This window comes from Bacillus rossius, chromosome 1, assembly GCF_032445375.1.
Source record: "Bacillus rossius redtenbacheri isolate Brsri chromosome 1, Brsri_v3, whole genome shotgun sequence".
Classification (NCBI taxonomy): Eukaryota; Metazoa; Arthropoda; class Insecta; order Phasmatodea; family Bacillidae; genus Bacillus; species Bacillus rossius.
In genome coordinates this window covers 135684232-135703294 of record NC_086330.1, presented here as the reverse complement: position 1 = coordinate 135703294, position 19063 = coordinate 135684232, and the positions used below count along the sequence as shown (strand labels likewise).

General features: G+C 38.3%; 1 protein-coding gene across 2 annotated transcripts in view; it reads left to right on the top strand.

Moving 5' to 3' along the window:
* LOC134546185 (ran GTPase-activating protein 1) overlaps nucleotides 1–19063 on the top strand; it is a 61521-nt gene that overhangs the window by 12334 nt on the left and 30124 nt on the right. For both annotated transcript variants that reach the window (XM_063388773.1, XM_063388772.1), the window contains exons 4-5: nucleotides 12129–12263; nucleotides 13020–13292. In XM_063388773.1, the coding sequence (XP_063244843.1) occupies nucleotides 12129–12263; nucleotides 13020–13292 (408 nt within the window). The remainder of the gene's footprint in view (nucleotides 1–12128; nucleotides 12264–13019; nucleotides 13293–19063) is intronic.

The window sequence follows — 19063 nt, the reverse complement described above, 5'->3', positions numbered from 1 at the left end:
TTGGCCATAAAAAATAACCTAACCTTTGATCAGTACCATGCTGACATTTTTTTATTCCAGCGCGCATGCTCACAAACCTGCGGCTTGATTGGTACAACAGGCTTCAACGGAAAGACGAACCATTAAGCAAATACATTGCTGACATTAAGGAGGCTGCTCGAGTCCTTCGATTAGGCGCTTCAGAGTGCGAAATCGTTTCTAATATCCTAAATGGAATTAGTCCTGCAGAGCGATCACGAGCAGTTTTTCAGAGCAGGCCACATACTTTTGCGGAGTTGGACCGCTTGTGTATATATGCCACTAATGTAGAATTCGCCGACTACTAAAGGAATTGGTACCCGAGTTCCCTTGATCGACACCCCATTTTGTCAGTGTCACAACCCCAACTGAGAAAAGAAAACATGAACACTATTAACAAAGTGATTACAGTCACCATCAAAGTGGATATAATTATCACCAGCAACAGATGCCATTTTGTAAATTCTGTAAAAGACCCGGGCATGTGATTGAGCAATGCCGCAGCACAAAATACAGACAGAAAAATTACTACTACAGCAACAATCACAACAACAACAACAACCCAAAAAATGAGTAACGAGGTGGCCAGAAAGCAATCTTTCTGTGCCACCTAAACAAAAATCATATCCAGATAATTTCTGCAATACAGTACTCCACATTCACCGAGTAAATACAATAACAGATTTAATTACCACCCGAGGGGTAATCACGCTATACAACAACAACAACAACAACAACAACAACAACAAAAAAAATACACAAAAAATTCAAATAAGTCACAAAAGTCAAACAAGTCTCATAGAAGGCAAAAATGCAAAATGTACACAAATTCAAATAAGGTAAAAAATTCTGCCGACCCTAGGGAAAGTAGTGAAAATTGCATAAATCCTAAATATTCAGGCAAGAGGACATGTCATAATCTATTCGCAGGTCTACCAACAGTATTACCTTATGCGAGCACTTTAATTGGCAAACATGAAATTCGAGGACTGATTGATACCGGCTCAGTCTGAAGTTTTATTTCAGCAAATCTTTTTCATGTGTTGCAAAAGGAGAAATTGGTTCAGGAAATTAAACCAGTAAAAATACAATGTTTCACTGCATCAGAGCAACCATTAAGGGTTAACCAAGTAGCCGTCATTAAAGTTAAAATTGAGTTATTTACCTGAATGTTTCCATTTTTAGTTTCACAGAATTTAGCTACTGATCTCATTTTTGGATCGGATTTCATTTCTAAAACAGGCTTAGTAATTGATTTGCAGGCAATAAATTTAAAATTCAAATTTAATAAATCTGTTGTTATCCCATTTATTTCACTTAAAATCCAGCATCAGAGTAATGTGAATGCAATCCATACCGAAGTTGAGGATGAATGTGAGTTATCCCTGACACACCTCGACACATCGCAAAGAAAAGCAGTGGAAAATCTATGTCATAACTTCCCAGATGTCTTGACAAAAACTAGGTCGCACTCACTTAGTGCTATATGATATAAAACTTTTGGATAAATCCCCAGTCAGATGTCACCCGTAACAAATATTGGGTCCCAAAATGGAAATCATGCGCGAACACATACAAGACCTATTGGACAAGGATGTAATTGAACCATCAACTTCCAGTTTTTCCTCTCCAGCATTTTTGGTCCCCAAAGGTCAAGGTCACTGCTTAATTGTGGATTTTAGAAAAATTAACAAACAGATTGACATATAAATGGTACCATTACCTGATTTGAATTCAGCTTGCCATTGGTTTAGCAAAGCCAAATATTTTAGCGTTTTTGATCTCAATTCGGCCTACCATCAAATACCACTAACACCAAAGTCAAAACACAACACCGGCTTTTGCGTGCCCTGGAATTTGTATCAATATAAAGTAGTTCCTTTTGGACTAGCCACAGGTGCACAGGTACTGACTCGCCTCCTAGACCAAGTTTTTGGCGATTTAAAATTTAAATTTGTATTTAATTACCTGGATGACGTTGTAGTGTATTCCAAATCTTTTGTAGACCACATAGCCCATTTGTCTGAAGTTGTCACCCGGCTGCGTAAAGCAGGACTGACAGTAAACACAAAGAAGGTTAAATTTGCAGTTTCTGAAATTTCTTTCCTAGGACACATAATTTCCAGTAGAGGAGTAACAATTGACCCAAGAGGCACTCAAGCCATAGCAGATTTCCAACCTCCAAAAGATCCAAAAGGAATTTCTAGAATTATTGGAATGGCTAATTTCTATGCCACATTCATCCCAAATTTTGCAGAACATGCAGCCCCTTTAAATGCACTTTGGAAGAAAAGCACATCCTTCAATTGGGGTCCTGAACAAGACAAAGCCTTTAGTTATTTGAAACAAGCTATAGCCAGCCCACCTGTTCTTTGAATGGCGTATTTCACTAAACCATTCATACTACAGACATGCATTGAGTGTCGCCATTGGTGCAGTTTTATCATAAGAGTTCGATGGCCACAGACAACCAATAGCTTTCGCCTCTCGCACCCTAACTCATCAAGAGAAGAAATTGTCCTCAGTTTATGAACTCGAGTGTCTAGCAGATGTATTCGGAATTGACAAGTTTCGGCAATACCTTGAACACAGGGAATTTTTATTAGAGACCGACAATCAGGCCCTTGCTTGGCTTTTGGCTCACCCCAAGCAACTAGGAAAACTAGGCAGGTGGATGGCAAAAATCTCCTCACTTAAATTCACTATTCAACATATCAGAGGTACGCAGAATATCGTAGCAGATGCTCTTTCTAGAATGTTCGAGAATCCCTCCAAACCTAATCTTCAGGAGGAACCCTCAGTTGCATGCCATGCTCTACTCACTGATTTTCCTTTAGCCTTTTCAGACTTACAGTGTCAACAAAATTCGGATCCTTACATTTCAGATATCGATGGCTTAGAATGAAAACCTTGTATCTCATAAAATGCAAATTTTACAGCAGAGACAAAAAACTGTTTCTTTCGCCCCCCTCAATTAATGGTTGTACAATTCTTTTATGTGATTACTAATAAAATATTTTGGATGCCTGAAGAGGGTGTTTTCATGTTAATGTAATGTCATTCCTGCTAATTATGACATACAAGGTTTTATTTCTTCATCTGCATACTGCATGAGAATTATATAAGTGGTTTTCATTGTTAATTTGAGATACGTAGTTTTCATACTTGCGTTCTATAATATATACATGGTTTTCAGTGCACATTGTTAGGAGGAAAATAATGAGTTTTAACACACAATACTCATTACATCATTTGTATTTTCCTATAAAATGTACAAATGAAAAGATTAGCTTACAAATATTAGACTAACTCCAATTAACAAATTGAAAAATTAAGTTTTTAGTTGAAATAAAGATAAGTGAAAATAAGTCCCCATCCTATTAATAACTACATTGTTGAAATCGCAAAAAATAAATTGAAATAAAACTTGTAATTTTAAAATATTTACTAAGGCGCAACATAAAGAAATAGCACAAAAGTCAATTATGGCCAAATGGGTGAGACATGGCAGTAAAGTTAACAAAGTGGTAATAAAAATAAACATCACTTTCAATTAAATGCTTAGTAGGATTTTTCAACAATGAGTCATAATAAATCCTAAGGAGAAATCGTTTACAGAAGGAAAATATAAACATTAGGTAGGCTACTTTATAACAATAGTAGTAAAAACTACTAAATTTTCATTCAACTCATCTGAAGGCATGAAGATGACAATCATGTAACATCAATTACGTATTGTACTATACACATAATTAGTAAGCCGCAATATTATGCACGTTCTTAAGAAGTAACTACTTAAAGGAAAGTACACATTGTTAGAACGATGCAAAAACAAAATACCTACTTATTGAGCTAGAATACATACTAAATGAAAAATGACTTAGATGAAAATACAAGATATTCCGTACTCATGAACAATTCCTGGGAACAATGAACAATGATACTATTCATAGCACTAGTATTCCCGGTTACAAACTGAGCGTGTCCAGCTTCAAAAAAATTTCTTTACACAAGTGCACAAACCCTCTGAACTACAAACTGTTGAATTTTTTATGAAATGTGGCAGTCTGTCATAATACACGTGAACTTCTCTGGGCAACACTCCTTTCATTTCTTGAAGATGTTGGAATTTACTCGCTTCTAGAGGAAGTTTTGTTTTATACAGTGGCTTTAAAACAATGTCTTTTGGCTGTTTGATCCGTCTAGGCAGGTCTGAGTACTCATCTGAAAAGTCATGCTTAACTTTTAAATTACCATCTTGTGAGTACTTGATACACTTCAGATCTGTAACCATGGGGTCTCCTTTCTTCTTACCTGGATGAATGGAGGACACAAAATTTAAAGAGCTGTACTTTTTAAAAAAATCATGGTAGAGGTACTGTACTTTGTAGGGCTTTGGGTGTATCCGAGCTGTGCGGCAAACTTCAATGTATCCTGCTGGTGAATATATTTCCCGATTTCGTAGTTTCTTTTCCATGGTGCTGTGCATGGAGTCACACTCCATTTGCGTGTGGCCCTTTTCGAGAAACTTTTGAGTAATTGTGAGACCTGTTTCATAGGATGCAAGGAGAAGTGCATTAGATAAGGTACAGTTCCTATTTTGATAGGTGCATCCATCACTGTAGAAAATGACACCATCATAAATACTTTTGTCTACTTCAGTGAAAATAAAATGACTGATAATACTAGAAAATTCATCAGCGGTAAGTCCTCCCTCTGTCTCGTCCCAAAGATAACAGAAGGCATTACCTGTTTTTAGGTTATAAATAGTAAAATTGTGGATTTTCAATTTTGTTCGGTAATACAGAGCTGATGCGTTTAAAATAGGACATAAAAGTACTACCTGTACATCCATAGTGAACACAGCTGTAGTGTTGTTGCTTGTTTTGTCTCTCTCTTTTTCTTGTCGTGCTTTGGTTTTCTTGAGTACATGGGCATCATATTCTTCTTGAGCCAAATTTCCTTTCTTAAACGAGCACCAAACATCGCACTGATATTTTTTAAGTGAAAATAAACCAAGGTTCAATTCATCAAAAACAGAGGAAAATGTAAATATACTTCCACACAAACTCTCTTTCCCTTCCGACTTGCAATACGACTGATATTGTCTGTAAAGTTCAGCCTTAGACTGCCACTTCGGCTCAAGGTACAATTTCTTAGTATCTTTCCTACAATAATGTGACTAATTTTGGGAGGCTGTCAAAGAATTCACGAAGAAGTTTCTTATGACCACTATCATCTTTGTCTTTCTTCTGTCTGTTTTCACCTGTTTTTGACTTAGTTAGACCTCCGTCACAGTTTCCTTCTCCTGCATCATCTTCTGATTCTTCTTGTCTGTCGACTTCCTGACATTCCTGACCTTTAGGCGAAGGTACGACCCAGTTTGAAACCATCCACTCTCCTAAAGATAAAGTGTTCAAAAACATTTTTTTGCATACTCTCAATCAGTCTTCATTTTGACCAATCCGTAAGTGATAATAAAAATATCCCTTACGGTGAAATTCCAAAGAATTCACTGTTGTTTGAGCAACAGTTCTGTGGTCGACAAGCTGTTTCACTAATATGCGTCTCTCTCCCCAATTCAAACTCCAAAAATCTTGAAAAAATTGTTTTCTATTTTCTTCTGTTAATCTAGTGAATTGGAACACTGATATATTATTCGTAGAACAGCACAAACATTGTGGTTTCAGTTCTCTTTTAGCCCGACTTACATCGAAAACACTTTTTCCTGCATCATTCTTTCTCCTCCCACAATATGCCTGTCCTATCATTCTTTTAAACTTATTCTTCTGCATGTTTCTTTCTTTTTGCATTACGTTTATTTTTCCCTGGTATTACTTTATTGCTGTTTGGTTCATTAACATTTTCATTATTCTGTTCAGAATGTGTCTGAGCATCATTGTCATTTGGTCTAGTGTCTTGTGTAAAATTGTCTATAGAATCAGATTGTAGATAATTATTTACTATTCCACCATGTGTGATGTCTTCTATATTTGTCATTTCACTGCATCCTTCTTTCTGCTCATTTGCTACAGTCTCGATGAAAGGTACTTCCATACCACATTCTGCAATACTTTCCTCTACTAAAGGCAAAGGTACTTCTAAATCAATAATGTCTTCCATTGACAATTCTTCAGACATCCCATCTATAATAGAACAATCATTATATTGCATATTCTCATCTGACAATAAAAAATCATTTTCTTCTGCCAAGAACATCTGTCGATCTAAATTTCCATCATCGCATGATGTATCTTGGTTGATTTTAGGTGAGTTATTTTCTGATGACTTTAAAATTGGCTGTAAAATATATTCATCACCACAAGGAACCACAATGAATTCAGTCATTTGGAAACTTGCTGGATTAGTTGATCCTTCCATTGGATTTAAAGCATAATCATGTTCAGATGTTACATGTTCTGAGCATAATATGTGTTTATGGATGTCTAGAACACACAAAATAATCATTGTATTAATAATTATAAAGGTAGGCCTACTTACTACTTACCTACATTAATAATGTTTCATCTTGCATTATTTTTGTAATGTGTAAGAGTTTCAGGTAAGAACATCAAACAGATTATAGCCTACCTGTATTTGAACAGCTGCCACCACAGGACACAGTGTCAGGAATTAATTCCTGTCCTGTTAACATTCCTATTTTTTCTGTTGATCCAATGGCTTTCGAGTCGTATTTATCCGTACTTTGAGCATTTCCTTTAACTTCTGAAAGAGAAGAGAAATAATCAGATTGTAACATTAAAACGTATTAGTAAATAATGTAACATAATTTTACCCTACCAGGATAAGGTAAAAATTTTTTACAGTTCTGTGGAATTTAAATTTTTTATTGTTCCTGTCAAAAAGTCTTCATCTACGATCAGTATCAATGTAAACATACACTAGCATTTATTCTGATTTGGCCAGTTTTGGTTACATTTCAGCCTGCCAGACTCTTGTGAAGACTAATCTAACACATTGTTGTGGTCATCAGGTGTGTGCATTGCAACAGATTATTAAAATAGGTAGTTTTTTCATTCCTACTATACACTGTCATCTGTTTTCATTGATGACCACTAGTACATAAGCACGATCAAAACAATTATAATTAAACTGTCAAAAAAGTCCACCTTATCCTGATTGATAATTAAGGTTAATAAATTAGGCATACCAGCAATTTCAGAAGAGATACAATTATTCTCTTTATAACATTGTTGTCTTCTTGCATTTGGATAGCCAACTGGACCAGCAACTTACTTCTAGAGTTTATGTCCTGCAATAAAAATAATATTTTATATTGCTTTCAGCCATTTATTTCCATAACTGAACTTATAATTTAACTGAATTTAACTTAATTTAACTGAATTTAACTGAAAAAATACTTAAGAAACCTGAAAGAAAAACTCGGATAACATTCTTGTTTCTATTCAGTTCAAAGTGAAAACCTCGTATATATGATGTACAAGGTTTTCAGAAATACTGCAGTGACCATATAAAATGTACAAGGTTTTCAATGATACAACTGCTTTTATATTATGCAAAATTAGGTAGAAATATTATCATAATACAAGAAATAACTAACTGGCTTACCTAAGAGTAGTTGACTGTACAGTAAAACTGCTGATAAAATGATGAACAACTTCAAAAACATTAGAATACAGACCAAGCAAACTTACCGAACCTACAAGGTTTTCTCTCTATAATGTGGAGTGCTACTGATATACGTGGTTTCTTTTTTTCCCGATAGAAAGCAGTAGGATGCACATTTTATTTATTTCAGCCAAACATTTTGTGAGGTACTAGGTTTTCCAGCCAAAAACATAAAAAACGTATTTTTGTCCAAATCAGGTACACCGCCAAAATATTGCAAGATTTCAAAAAGGGTCCTGTATCGATGAACAGCACAATGTAAAACTTACAGAATAGCCCTTCATCAGAATTTAAGAGACATGGTATTTAAATATTATAACAGCTCATCCATTGGAGCACACCTGGGCACATATAAAACAATTAAAGACATACGCCGCCATTTTATTTGGGATGAAATGCACAATGAATTGCTGAGAAGATAAAATTATGTAAATTATGCGCCCTGAGTAAACCAGCACACAAAACACAATTTGGATTTCTAACATCAGATATGGCCGAAAGGCCTATGCAAAAATTATTTATAGATTTTGTTGGCCCCTTCCCCCGTTCTAAAACTGGACACACCATGCTTCTCGTAGCTATTGATGCATTTTCTAAATTTGTATGGCTCATTCCCCTCCGGCGAGCCACCGCAGAAACCACAATACAAGCATTGCAAAATAATATTTTTAAAATATCAGACTTACCTTCAATAATTGTGTCAGATAACGCATCACTATTTACATCCAGACTTTTCAAGAATATGTGCTTTTCCCATGGCATACAGCATGTAACCACTTCTCCTTATTATCCACAGCCTTCACATGCGGAACATTTTAATAGGAACCTCCAATCCGCTTTAATAGCGTATCATGCAAATTCGCAAGATAAATGGGACACTAACTTGGTCTGGTTACAAATGGCTTTCAACTATGCCCGACATGAGGGACACAAAACCACACCATTTGAAATCATGTTCACGTATAAATCCAACAACCCACTTTCCAATCTCTGGTCACTACAAGAGCTTCTCCCAGATAACCCTCGCAACATAAAAGAGGTCTGGAGAATAACTCAGCATAACCTAAACGTAGCCCATGCGGCAAGCAGGCAGAGATATAATAAGAAACGTTCGCCTAATCCAAACAGGGTAGGTGATATGGTGTTGTGCAGATCACACCCACTAAGTAAGGCGATCGACAAGCGATCAGCCAAACTTGCCTATCGTTGGAATGGCCCTTGGTAAATCCAGCGCTTTCTAACCCCAGTAACGGCCGCCCTAGCCGACCCAAGTTCTGGTGCGTACATTACGCCCGCTCACTTTTCGCATCTAAAGAAGGTGCACCCCAACTTAAATTAGGTGCAGCCCTCTACTCCTATTCGAGGAGTCTTAAACAAAGCTTCGGCATGCCATCTGCAACATGCAGTGTTTAAAAATACAAAAATCCTAGGTTCTAATTATAAGTAATAAAAATCCATGGTACTAGTTTGTAAGAGTGTTTACATTTCAGATGTTTAGTATAAAAGTTTGGTTAATGGTAAGATATTATTTTTAAGTGGTGCCACTTAGTCTGTAAAATACACTTAAACCATAAGAGAGATGTAACTTAGTACCTAAGAGAAATATGTAACTTAGTTCATAAGGGAATAATGTAACTTAGTCCATAAGAGAACTATAATACCTAGTTCATAAAGTTATGTGTAAACAATGAATAATCATGTGACTTAGTTTTTAAAGTTGTTTTGTATGGCTATATTACCTAGTAAGTTCATCAGGTATTGTAAGTAGTTTACCTACATAGATTCTGGTACAGGGTAAGTATGCCATGTTTCAATCATTTCATACTCAGTGTTGGTTGCTTCCCCTGGCTCCGCCTTTCAGTGGGGGAGTGAGTATATGCCGGAAATGAGGTATTTCGACACTTTTTTTTTAATTGTTATAATTTTAAATTATTTTTGGAAATTTTATTTTTCTTTATAATTTGGTTACTATTGGGTGATTTACACTTTGTTAGGCTGGTGTACTCTACATAGTTAAACTTTGTGCCAGTAGACTGAGGCACCTTTTCTCAGGGACCTATTTGATCTTTTGCAAATCTAAGACATTGTTGGCAGCCCGTTTGACATTTCTCCCGCTTGCAGTCACGTCCCCGGCCTGTAACATTATGTCCCTGCATGACTAAAACTGCATACAGCAGCTCTGGACGAGTTGTTACCATTTCTCATAGACGAGCTTACCATAGCCTTCCCGTCACACATACGTCTTAGGTTCTCTCCTCGAAAGTCACGGCTAGGACGCTTGTTCCCAGCCTCGTTGCACCCCCCACTCTCCCAGCTCCCTCCGGTTCTAAGAATTTAGCCCAGGACCATTGACCTGACGTGATCCCCGCCAGGCAGTGACATACTCCAAGGAGGACTTGCCATAAAAAAATATGTGTGCAAGGATGGACCACCCACGACATCTAACGGCGGCTCGTGAAGCTGACCCCCGCGACATCTGGTCGCAACTTTGCTAACATCACAGCTACTTTCCCCTGTAGGCCGCCAGAGCGCAGCACCCGACTGTGGCTTTAGCCCCAGGCTATAGCAAAAGTCTCGGGCAAGTCGATTATTTTTTATTTCTGACACCCCTCAACAGGTAGCACTAAAATCGGCCAGTGCTACCAACTTCGAGATTTCAAAGTAAGAGTTTTTTATGCTGCCCACTCGGGGAACTTCGGAACTTTTCGGTCCGGATGCCACAGTCTCCCCCTCCACTTTTGATTGAACTTTACTTTTAATTACGAGACGTGGCTCTTCGGCAGACACTTCGCGTTGCGATTCCAGATGGACTGTTTGTGATTACCAGCGGATCGACGAGGCGCACTACAAGACTTCCATCTGGCCGCAACCGACGATGTAGTCGATTAGACAAGGGATGCTATCCCTTTAAATTTCTTTTAAGTAGTTTATTCCGTCTGTATAGTACAATGAATAATAGTTTTTTCTTTTAAATTATTTTTCTTTTTGAAATGAGGGAAACGTCCGCGCCTGCCGCGTATCCACGAGCTGCAGATCCGGTCTTGCTACAGTTCAGAAAATAGAAGCCAACTTCCCTGTCTGGTGAGTTATGATCCGCGACATTCCCCAACCTCCTCTTACCTTTTGCGGGCATTCTCTGCCCAGTTTGTTAACTGTCTGTGTACTAGTTCTGATCAGTTTTGATTCGGACTGTTCGCAGACAGGGTCCAAGAACCGGACCCCGAATTGGCATTTTCACCACCCTTTCTCAACGACACATAGGCGCCCTGGCATCATGTTCACGATTGATCTTCGGGAAGCAAAGCACCGACCTCTGGTGCTACTGTATCTATTAACCTTTTTTGAACTTTCTTAAATTACGCCGTCAGACGAAGTTCCTCAGATAAACATCATTTCTGGACTTTAAGAATATATACTGGGATGGTTTAAACATATTTGTATTTTTTTATTGGTTTATGTATATATTTTTTAATGAAACCTTTTTATAATCTGATTTAGGGCCGGCCCATTTTTTTCTTTTTTTCTGAATATACCTGAGAGCTTTTTAAGTACATAATTGATATTGTATGTTAATATTTTTTAATATTTGTCATAAGTTTCCTAAGTATGGAGTAATTTTATTCAGACGGAATCACGCCTTGTTTCTGTTTATTTCTCATAGCCTTGTGAAACCTTAAAGATCCCCAGCCCAAGCATTGCTACTGAATTGAAGGCACAGAGTTCAGCTTGATTTTGTTTGCAGGATTTACAACATGTTGGTAGTTAACATGTACTTTATATATTGTGTGCAATAAATGTTGGTGTACTGTATGCTTGCCGTTGTATGTGTGTGGAGCTGACATATCCAATTAGCCATTTTTTTTTATTAAATCAACTAAGTGAAAGCTTTCTTGTATCCGTAATTATGCAAGCTTATTAATTTTAGTAACATTAAGCAGGAAATTCACCGTAGGTTTAGGCTCTGCAAATATTGTGTGTATGTTCTCATTTATATGTATTTTTTAATTCTGAAAAGGTTTATTTGTAATACATATTTAAGTGGTACAAAGATTTTTCTGATTTCAAGTAGTAGCTTATATTTGAATTTTTTAATGCAGTGCTATATGGAAATGTCACTACCATTTTTACTTTCATTTTTTGTATTTTAACTAATAGCAGCTACAATACTGGATAAATTTAAGACATTTCAGCACAAAATACTTGTTGCAAATAGTTACATATACAGTGCTGTATCCAGGTAATAAGTGTTCGTGACCAGCCTCATTAACTGTTTCTTGTCTTCTACATTGAGGTCATGTCTATAAGGCCTTACTAGAAGACTGCAATAAAGCATGTGGAATCAGACACATCGTCATTGTTACAGACATGCCTCAACCCAGGAGCCAATAAGCTAGTGACAGTGTTGTAGTTACATCGTCTGTGTTCTGCGTCGTCATTTGGCTTGTGCTGCCTGCTTGCAGCTGCTGTCCAGGGCACTCCTCGACTGCCACGCCAGCAGCAAGGCGGCCGGCCAAGCCCTCGGCCTGCGGGTGTTCGTGGCCGGCCGCAACCGGCTTGAGAATGACGGAGCCGTGGCGCTTGCTCAAGTCTTTGAGGTGAGGTGGGCTCATTCTCATTCACCTCTGCACCTGGGCCAGGTTTACGTCATGTCCAGTTGGTTGAAAATCAAGAAAACTCTATAGCTTGCAAAGGGATCGCTTTAAATTTCCTTATATGACTTTACACCGCAGCCTTTGTCTTATTTAACAAGCTACATTCATGATTACTAGAAGTATTTTTTTTGTATCAATATCAAAATAAAAGCATGGTTTATAAGTCTAGTAATATCTGTTTGTGAACGTTTAACATTTCTCATGATTGATGCGTACTAGTTACTAGGCCCATGCCACGTCAATTGTTGGATTTGCCATCTGGCAAAGAAAATGAGAATAAAATAAACGGGCCCAACGGAAATACCCCAAGACCACCCACCAGCTTACAATGTCACATCCCGCATACCGGGATTCAAACCCAATGATGGTAGGTGATTGACCATTGTGGCTCCAGGGGGGTGAAAGAATATTAAAAGTAGATTTTGGACAGGGCTTCTACAAATTTGAATTAAAAGTGAACTAGCTGTATGCAACAGTGAAATAGGCTGAGTTAATATTTGAAATGAATGGTTGCCATAATTACATAGAAAGTAGATGTGTAGTGAAATAAAATCTAAGAAAAAAATCTTCTTTATAGAGGAATTATCTGCATACTCGTTAAGAGTTAAGAAAAATTGGTATTTTGATTTTAACATATACATTGTCTCTACTAGAATACAGATAAGGTATAATTGGCATTGCTGTTGATGTGTGTTTCAGGCGATGGGCACGCTGGAAGAAGTTTCCATGCCGCAGAACGGCATCTGGCACAGGGGCATAACTGCCCTCTGCAAGGCGTTTGCGGCGAACTCGGGGCTGCGGGTGGTGAACCTGAACGACAACACGGTGCGCGAGAAGGGGGCTGCCTCGATGGCCCAGGCGCTGCCCAATCTGCAGGGGCTGAACAATTTGAACCTGGGCGACTGCCTCTTGAAGACCAAGGGAGCGCTGCTGCTCGCCGAGGCCCTGGCGGACGGCCACGTCGATCTGCAGGTTTGGTGTTTCAGCTGGCTTAAAATAAAGAGGTGCAGTTTTGGTTTTCATTATCAAGTACCTCACTCTAAAGCAGTTCTGAAGCCTGACACTGGGGAAGTAATCTATTTATTAATTTCCAATTTTAATAAATCAGATAAAAATGTTGTATTTAAATTAATTGATAACCCTAAATCATGTAATTATTCTGTATTTCTTCTACTAGTGTTATATTGCATATTTCAGTTGTTTTGTATTGAACCTCTTTAACGTTCATGTCTATGTTTATTTACATGAGTACTCCTTATTGGATGTCATTAGGACACTGCTCGTGTGCGGTGCCTGCTTGTTGCAACTGCTTGCCTGTGGGGCCTATCTGCTTGGTTGGTTGCTTGCAGGCAGTGCCCTCGTACGTGTAGTGCTGACTTGCTTGTGGTGCCTGGCCACTTTCAGTGCCTGCATTTATTTTGTGTGTTTGTTTTCACTACTTGTACACCATTTAAGTTTCCCAGCTTTTTGAGGAAAATAAATATCTTGACTGCTCATGTGTGTTTGGTAGCAAGTTTCTTTAGGGTCACGAAAGTCATGAATAAGAAAAAAAACTGAAGGACTAGTCATGCAAAAGCCAAGAAATAAACATTAATTCAGTAATACCCTGTTAAGAAGTTTTTCAAGGGACTAGTTGCTTAAAACTTCTTAACAGGGAAAACTTCTTAAAAGGGAAAAGTAATTTCCAACATAAAAATCGAATTTACTCAAATGACATTTGCTGTATTCACACAAAAATACACTTACTATCATTGGCATGCTGGAATAACAGAATAACTAATGTCATATTTTTTATAAGTAAATTGAATTATTAAAACTGTATTTAATTTAATAAACACATTAAAATTAGTATTATCGAAACACTAGCAAAAAAAAGCAATAACTAACATTTATTGTTTTAAAAAATATACGCAAATAATTCAAAGAAAGTAATAGCTGGCGGTATATGGTTTACTTTGTTTTCGTCACGTGACTTTAATTGGAAAATTGGTGTACTGATTGAACAGCCTCTAGTCCCTGAGAATGCAAGCAGGTGATTGGTCGTGCGGCGTGCGGCACAGGTTTCGAAGATCGTTGGCGTTTCTCATTCGTCAGTTAAGACACAAATGGGGTAAATGTTCTGCAGGTGGAACAGCCTCTCAGTCCAAACAAACGCAGGCATATGATTCGTCGTAATAGACACAAGTATTCTCCGTTCACTCTTACCTGAGTTTTGGAATAAACAAATCCTCTTGTAAACAAACATTTTCATTGGCTGCCGGCCGCCGCGCACATTATTCGTGCGCAAGAAATAGTCCCTTGGTTACGTACCATTCGTAAGTATTTTTACACTGCCTTTTTTATAACAATTGTTGTTTTATAGCATTATAGCATTTCACCATTAATATCCAATACAGTTTAATGTGTCAGCAAGTATTTACTTACAATTATGTTAGCAGACGCCGTGTGTACGTGTACAGTGTACAGTTGATGCCAGGCACAACAGTTGTATTTCCAATTCGCGCGCGCACGGTTTGTTATGGCTGATGCCGGACCGAGTTTTGTAAAGCACAGAACGGGAAAGCCTTTGAAAAGTGCACAGAAAACTATTGTGTTGAATGTTTTTAAAACATTTTCCGAAAAATATCCGGATTGTCGTGTGAACGATATCGCGAGTTTAACTGCAGAATTTACGGGTGTTTCGTAGAGCAGTGTGCTTCGTGCAAGGAAAGAATTACAGGTCACTGGGACATTAACAACTCCCGGGAAGAAAAGGAAACGTGAGTATCCTGTTATCAAAACTTGTGATGATTTTTTGAAGACGGCTATTAGTCGTAAAGTGCATAGTTTTTTCTTCGCAAATGAACCACCTACGCTGAGCAAAGTGCTACGGTGCTTCCTGTTATATTACTTTTCCGTTATTTTATTAGCACCGACTGTACTGAAGTGTGTGTGTTGCAACTAGTGCTTGGCGCGCAAGATGAAGTCAGCCTATCACTTGCTGACGCGGCGCAGTAATACGACGGTGTTTGTTTATTTCAGAACTCAGCTAAGAGTGAACGGAGAATAACAGCGTGTGGCGTGCGGCGCAGGTTTCGACGATCGTGCACGTTTCTCATTTGTCACTCGAAACGGCGCACAGATACAACAGCGTGTGGCGTGCGGCGCAGTTTCTTCGACGGTCTTGTTCTGTTCAAATCAACTACCGTATTGGCCCGAATATAAGGCGACCTGCAGTTTCAGGAGGCCAAACAAATGTAAAAATAATTTTCGTAGAAATTAATGTGAAAATTCATTAGACATAAGTTTTGTGTTGATAAATCCTTTTTGCATTTATGTATGGTACCGCATTTAACTTTCCGTTTCACTTAAGCTACGTATTACTATTTATTAGTGTGTTAAACGTAACAAAGCAAACAAAGAATGCAGCTTGCCGAAACAAAATAAGTGGCTAGCTGCCATGGTGAAGCATACGACCATGAATAACTTCGGTGATGTGACCGTGAATATTTGTCCATATTACTCTGACAGAGAGTCTCTGTCCTATGAAGTTTAAAGAATAATCTATGATAATTATGTTGTTTGAAAGGTTTTTACATAAATAAAGCGTGGATTACTGTGAAATTATTAAGATAGCTTTTGAAACAACGTACCAAATTCCTGTAAATATGGCGTCTTCTTGCGTGTTCGGCAATGTTCGTTTTACAACAAAGAAATATTGTGGAAAGACAGTTGGCAGCCGTGAATTTCCAAACATTACATCCAAAATGTTCTTAACATTTTCTGTTTGTAAACGTAAACAATCGTTCTGAAAATACCGTAATCACTCGCGTAATGTCCGCAGTAATTTGACCATAATTTTGGCCAAAAAAATGGGGTGTGGACATTATGCGAGGAAAAATACAAAAATACAAAATTTTGTGTCTTAATTATTACTAAAAAGGCACAAAACATATCTAAAATCAATTTGGATTTCACTAGCTATTTTAAAAGAATATTGCTGCGGGATCGCTCGCAAACAACCCAGCTTAGACCATGTTTACTTTGCTGTAATTGCCACCGGTAACTGTCTCGCACCCGCCGGAACATTAAAAAAAATTACGCGCTACACTGAAATAAGTTTGGTTACGTGTGCCTTATTAATGTGATTAATATGTGATGGATTAAAACGGCTATTAACGGCACGGCTGCAATATTTTAGTTGTACCATATCCTTACGTGCGGCGCGTAGGGAACCAGCGAGCTGGCAACAGCGCAGTGACTCACCAGTTCCACATCTGCTGCACACTGTACTACCCCCCCCCCCCCCTTCCCTCCCGGCAATCTGATGGCCTTCGTGACGTAGAGAAGGAGGAAGGGGAATAAACATTTAGAGCTTGAGAATGGCCAAGGGAGGGATTCCAACCAAATGTAAACAAAGAGGGGTTGTGTTCTGTCCTGACACGTAAAACAGTGTACACACTAATTAAAGTTGACGTTTCTTTTACGCTGCGCTGCGTGTCTTACCTCAACAGAAAACAAGACTGATCCATGTCAGCAAATGTGATGTTAATTTTTTTTTTATAAATATAACATAACATTAAAACAGTTCAAATAATGAACTTACCCAAAAAAACTGATACTGCAACAGCACTCAAAATATTAATTTAGTCTGCATTTTAGTAACTGCAATTTCAAATAGGTAAATGTCACGAAAACCTAATTTAAAAGAACATTATACACTTAAGAGTTTAAAAAAATGTAAGTCTTTCTCAACACATCACTTTCTAATCTGCTACCGACACGTCGCTATCATCTTCCTCGGCGTTACTGCTTTCTGCATCAGCATTGCTCCTGTCGTCATCTGTATCTTCCCAGATTACATCGTCTTCAGTTCCATCGAGAGCGACGGTAATGCCAGTCTTTTTGAAGCTTATTACCACCATAGCTTCGGTGATGAGTGCCCAGCTTTGTCTCACCCAGTCGCATATCTGGGTTAGCGATGGTCTTTTTAGTTTTCCCCTTGAAGTGAGTTCGTGATTATCGTCTGCCATCCATTCAGAGTAGAGTCTGCGAAGGTGTCCCTTAAAACGTTTGTTGAGGGAGACATCTAGGGGCTGCAGGACAGATGTCAGGCCTCCCGGAATTACAGCTATGTCGGTCTTGCCTTCAGACAGGTCACGCTTTACATCTTCCACAAGATGTGCTCGGAAACTATCCCATACAAGTAACGATTGTTTCTTCAGAAGAGCACCGGGTCGACGATTCCATACAGTTTTTAGCCAGTCTTTCACAAGGGGGGTGTCCATCCAGCCTTTCTCTTGGACCCGCACATGCACAAAACGTGGAAAGCTAGTGCCTTTTGGCATTGTTTTCCTCTTGAAAATGATGTATGGCGGCAGTTTCCGCCCGTCAGCCGTTACCGCTAGCATAACTATACAGCGTAACTTTTCATTTCCGGTTGTACGAACGGTAACACTTGATGCTCCCCTCAGACTAATCGTCGTACTTTGCGGCATGTCAAAGTATACCGGAGTTTGGTCAGCATTACCTATTTGTGAGAGTAGGTAATCATGAGTTTTTCTCTGCTTAATGATGAATCGCTGAAACTGCAGTAACTTTTCGTTATATTCTTTCGGCAATTTTTGACTCAGTGATGTTCTTCGTCGCAGAGAAAGGTTGTTCCGCCTCATAAATCTTGTGATCCTTCCACGACTAGCCTTGAATTTGTTATGCTGTGTATTCATGGAACGCGCAATTTCCAGCGCCTTTACTTGAACCATTTCATACGAAACAGCACAGGAATTACTTCTTAATTCACGTATATAGTTTAAAACTTTAACTTCAAGTTCTGGGAACTTCCCAGCCTTGGGTCCGCGAAACGCACGCCGTGTTGCATTTGTTGACTGCAACTGTTCTTTTATTTTCCGCCACTGACGAACACTTTTTTCGTGCACTTCAAACTCCCTTTCAGCAGCCCTGTTCCCATGCTCTTCAGCATAACGAACAACTCTTAATTTAAACCGCGCAGTGAAGGATTTATATTTACCCATTCTGTACTCTACACTACTAAACTCGACGCGAAACTCATGCCTTGAACTTGCGTGCGTGTTGGTCAGCTGTGTTTACCTTTACCGTGCTAAACGGGCCTTAGCTATCAAATTCTTTATTATTTATAATAAATATATTTGACTTTATAAGACTCGAAAGTACTTAGACTCGTTCTCGTGTATTTATATGATAAGAACAAAAGAACGAATCATTTAATTTAATTTGTGGGCGCCAACAACTTCTACGAAGTTGTAATAATGAATAACCCTTACAATTATTTCTATTTTAATTAATTTGTACTACACACCATTAATTAAAATTTCGTTTATTGTTGTCCGGACTATTCAGGGGTAGAGTTGGGTATGTCGTGGAAAAATTCGTAAAACCTTGGATTAGCTTATATACAACGATTTTGTGAATTTTAACTCAAGTTGTCACTAACTTTAGCAATCTGGTAGTGTGAAAAGATTTAGTAAGGGATTTCAAGTGATATTAATTATTCCCGATTGTCAGTTTTGCAAGCTAGTAAATGTGGTGACATTCATTCATCATTATATAACCGACCTGTTATTATAGTTCCGTGGTAACGAACTATGCGTTACTAGGTTTGTCTTCTTTCAGCCAGGACCTCAGCAATGAATCTTCTGCGTCTTCATCCTTGGCACGCCCATTCGCTGTCTTGTACCTTCGTCCTGGGAACGCCTAGTATTAACGAGTCGTCTTTGTCCTGGGAA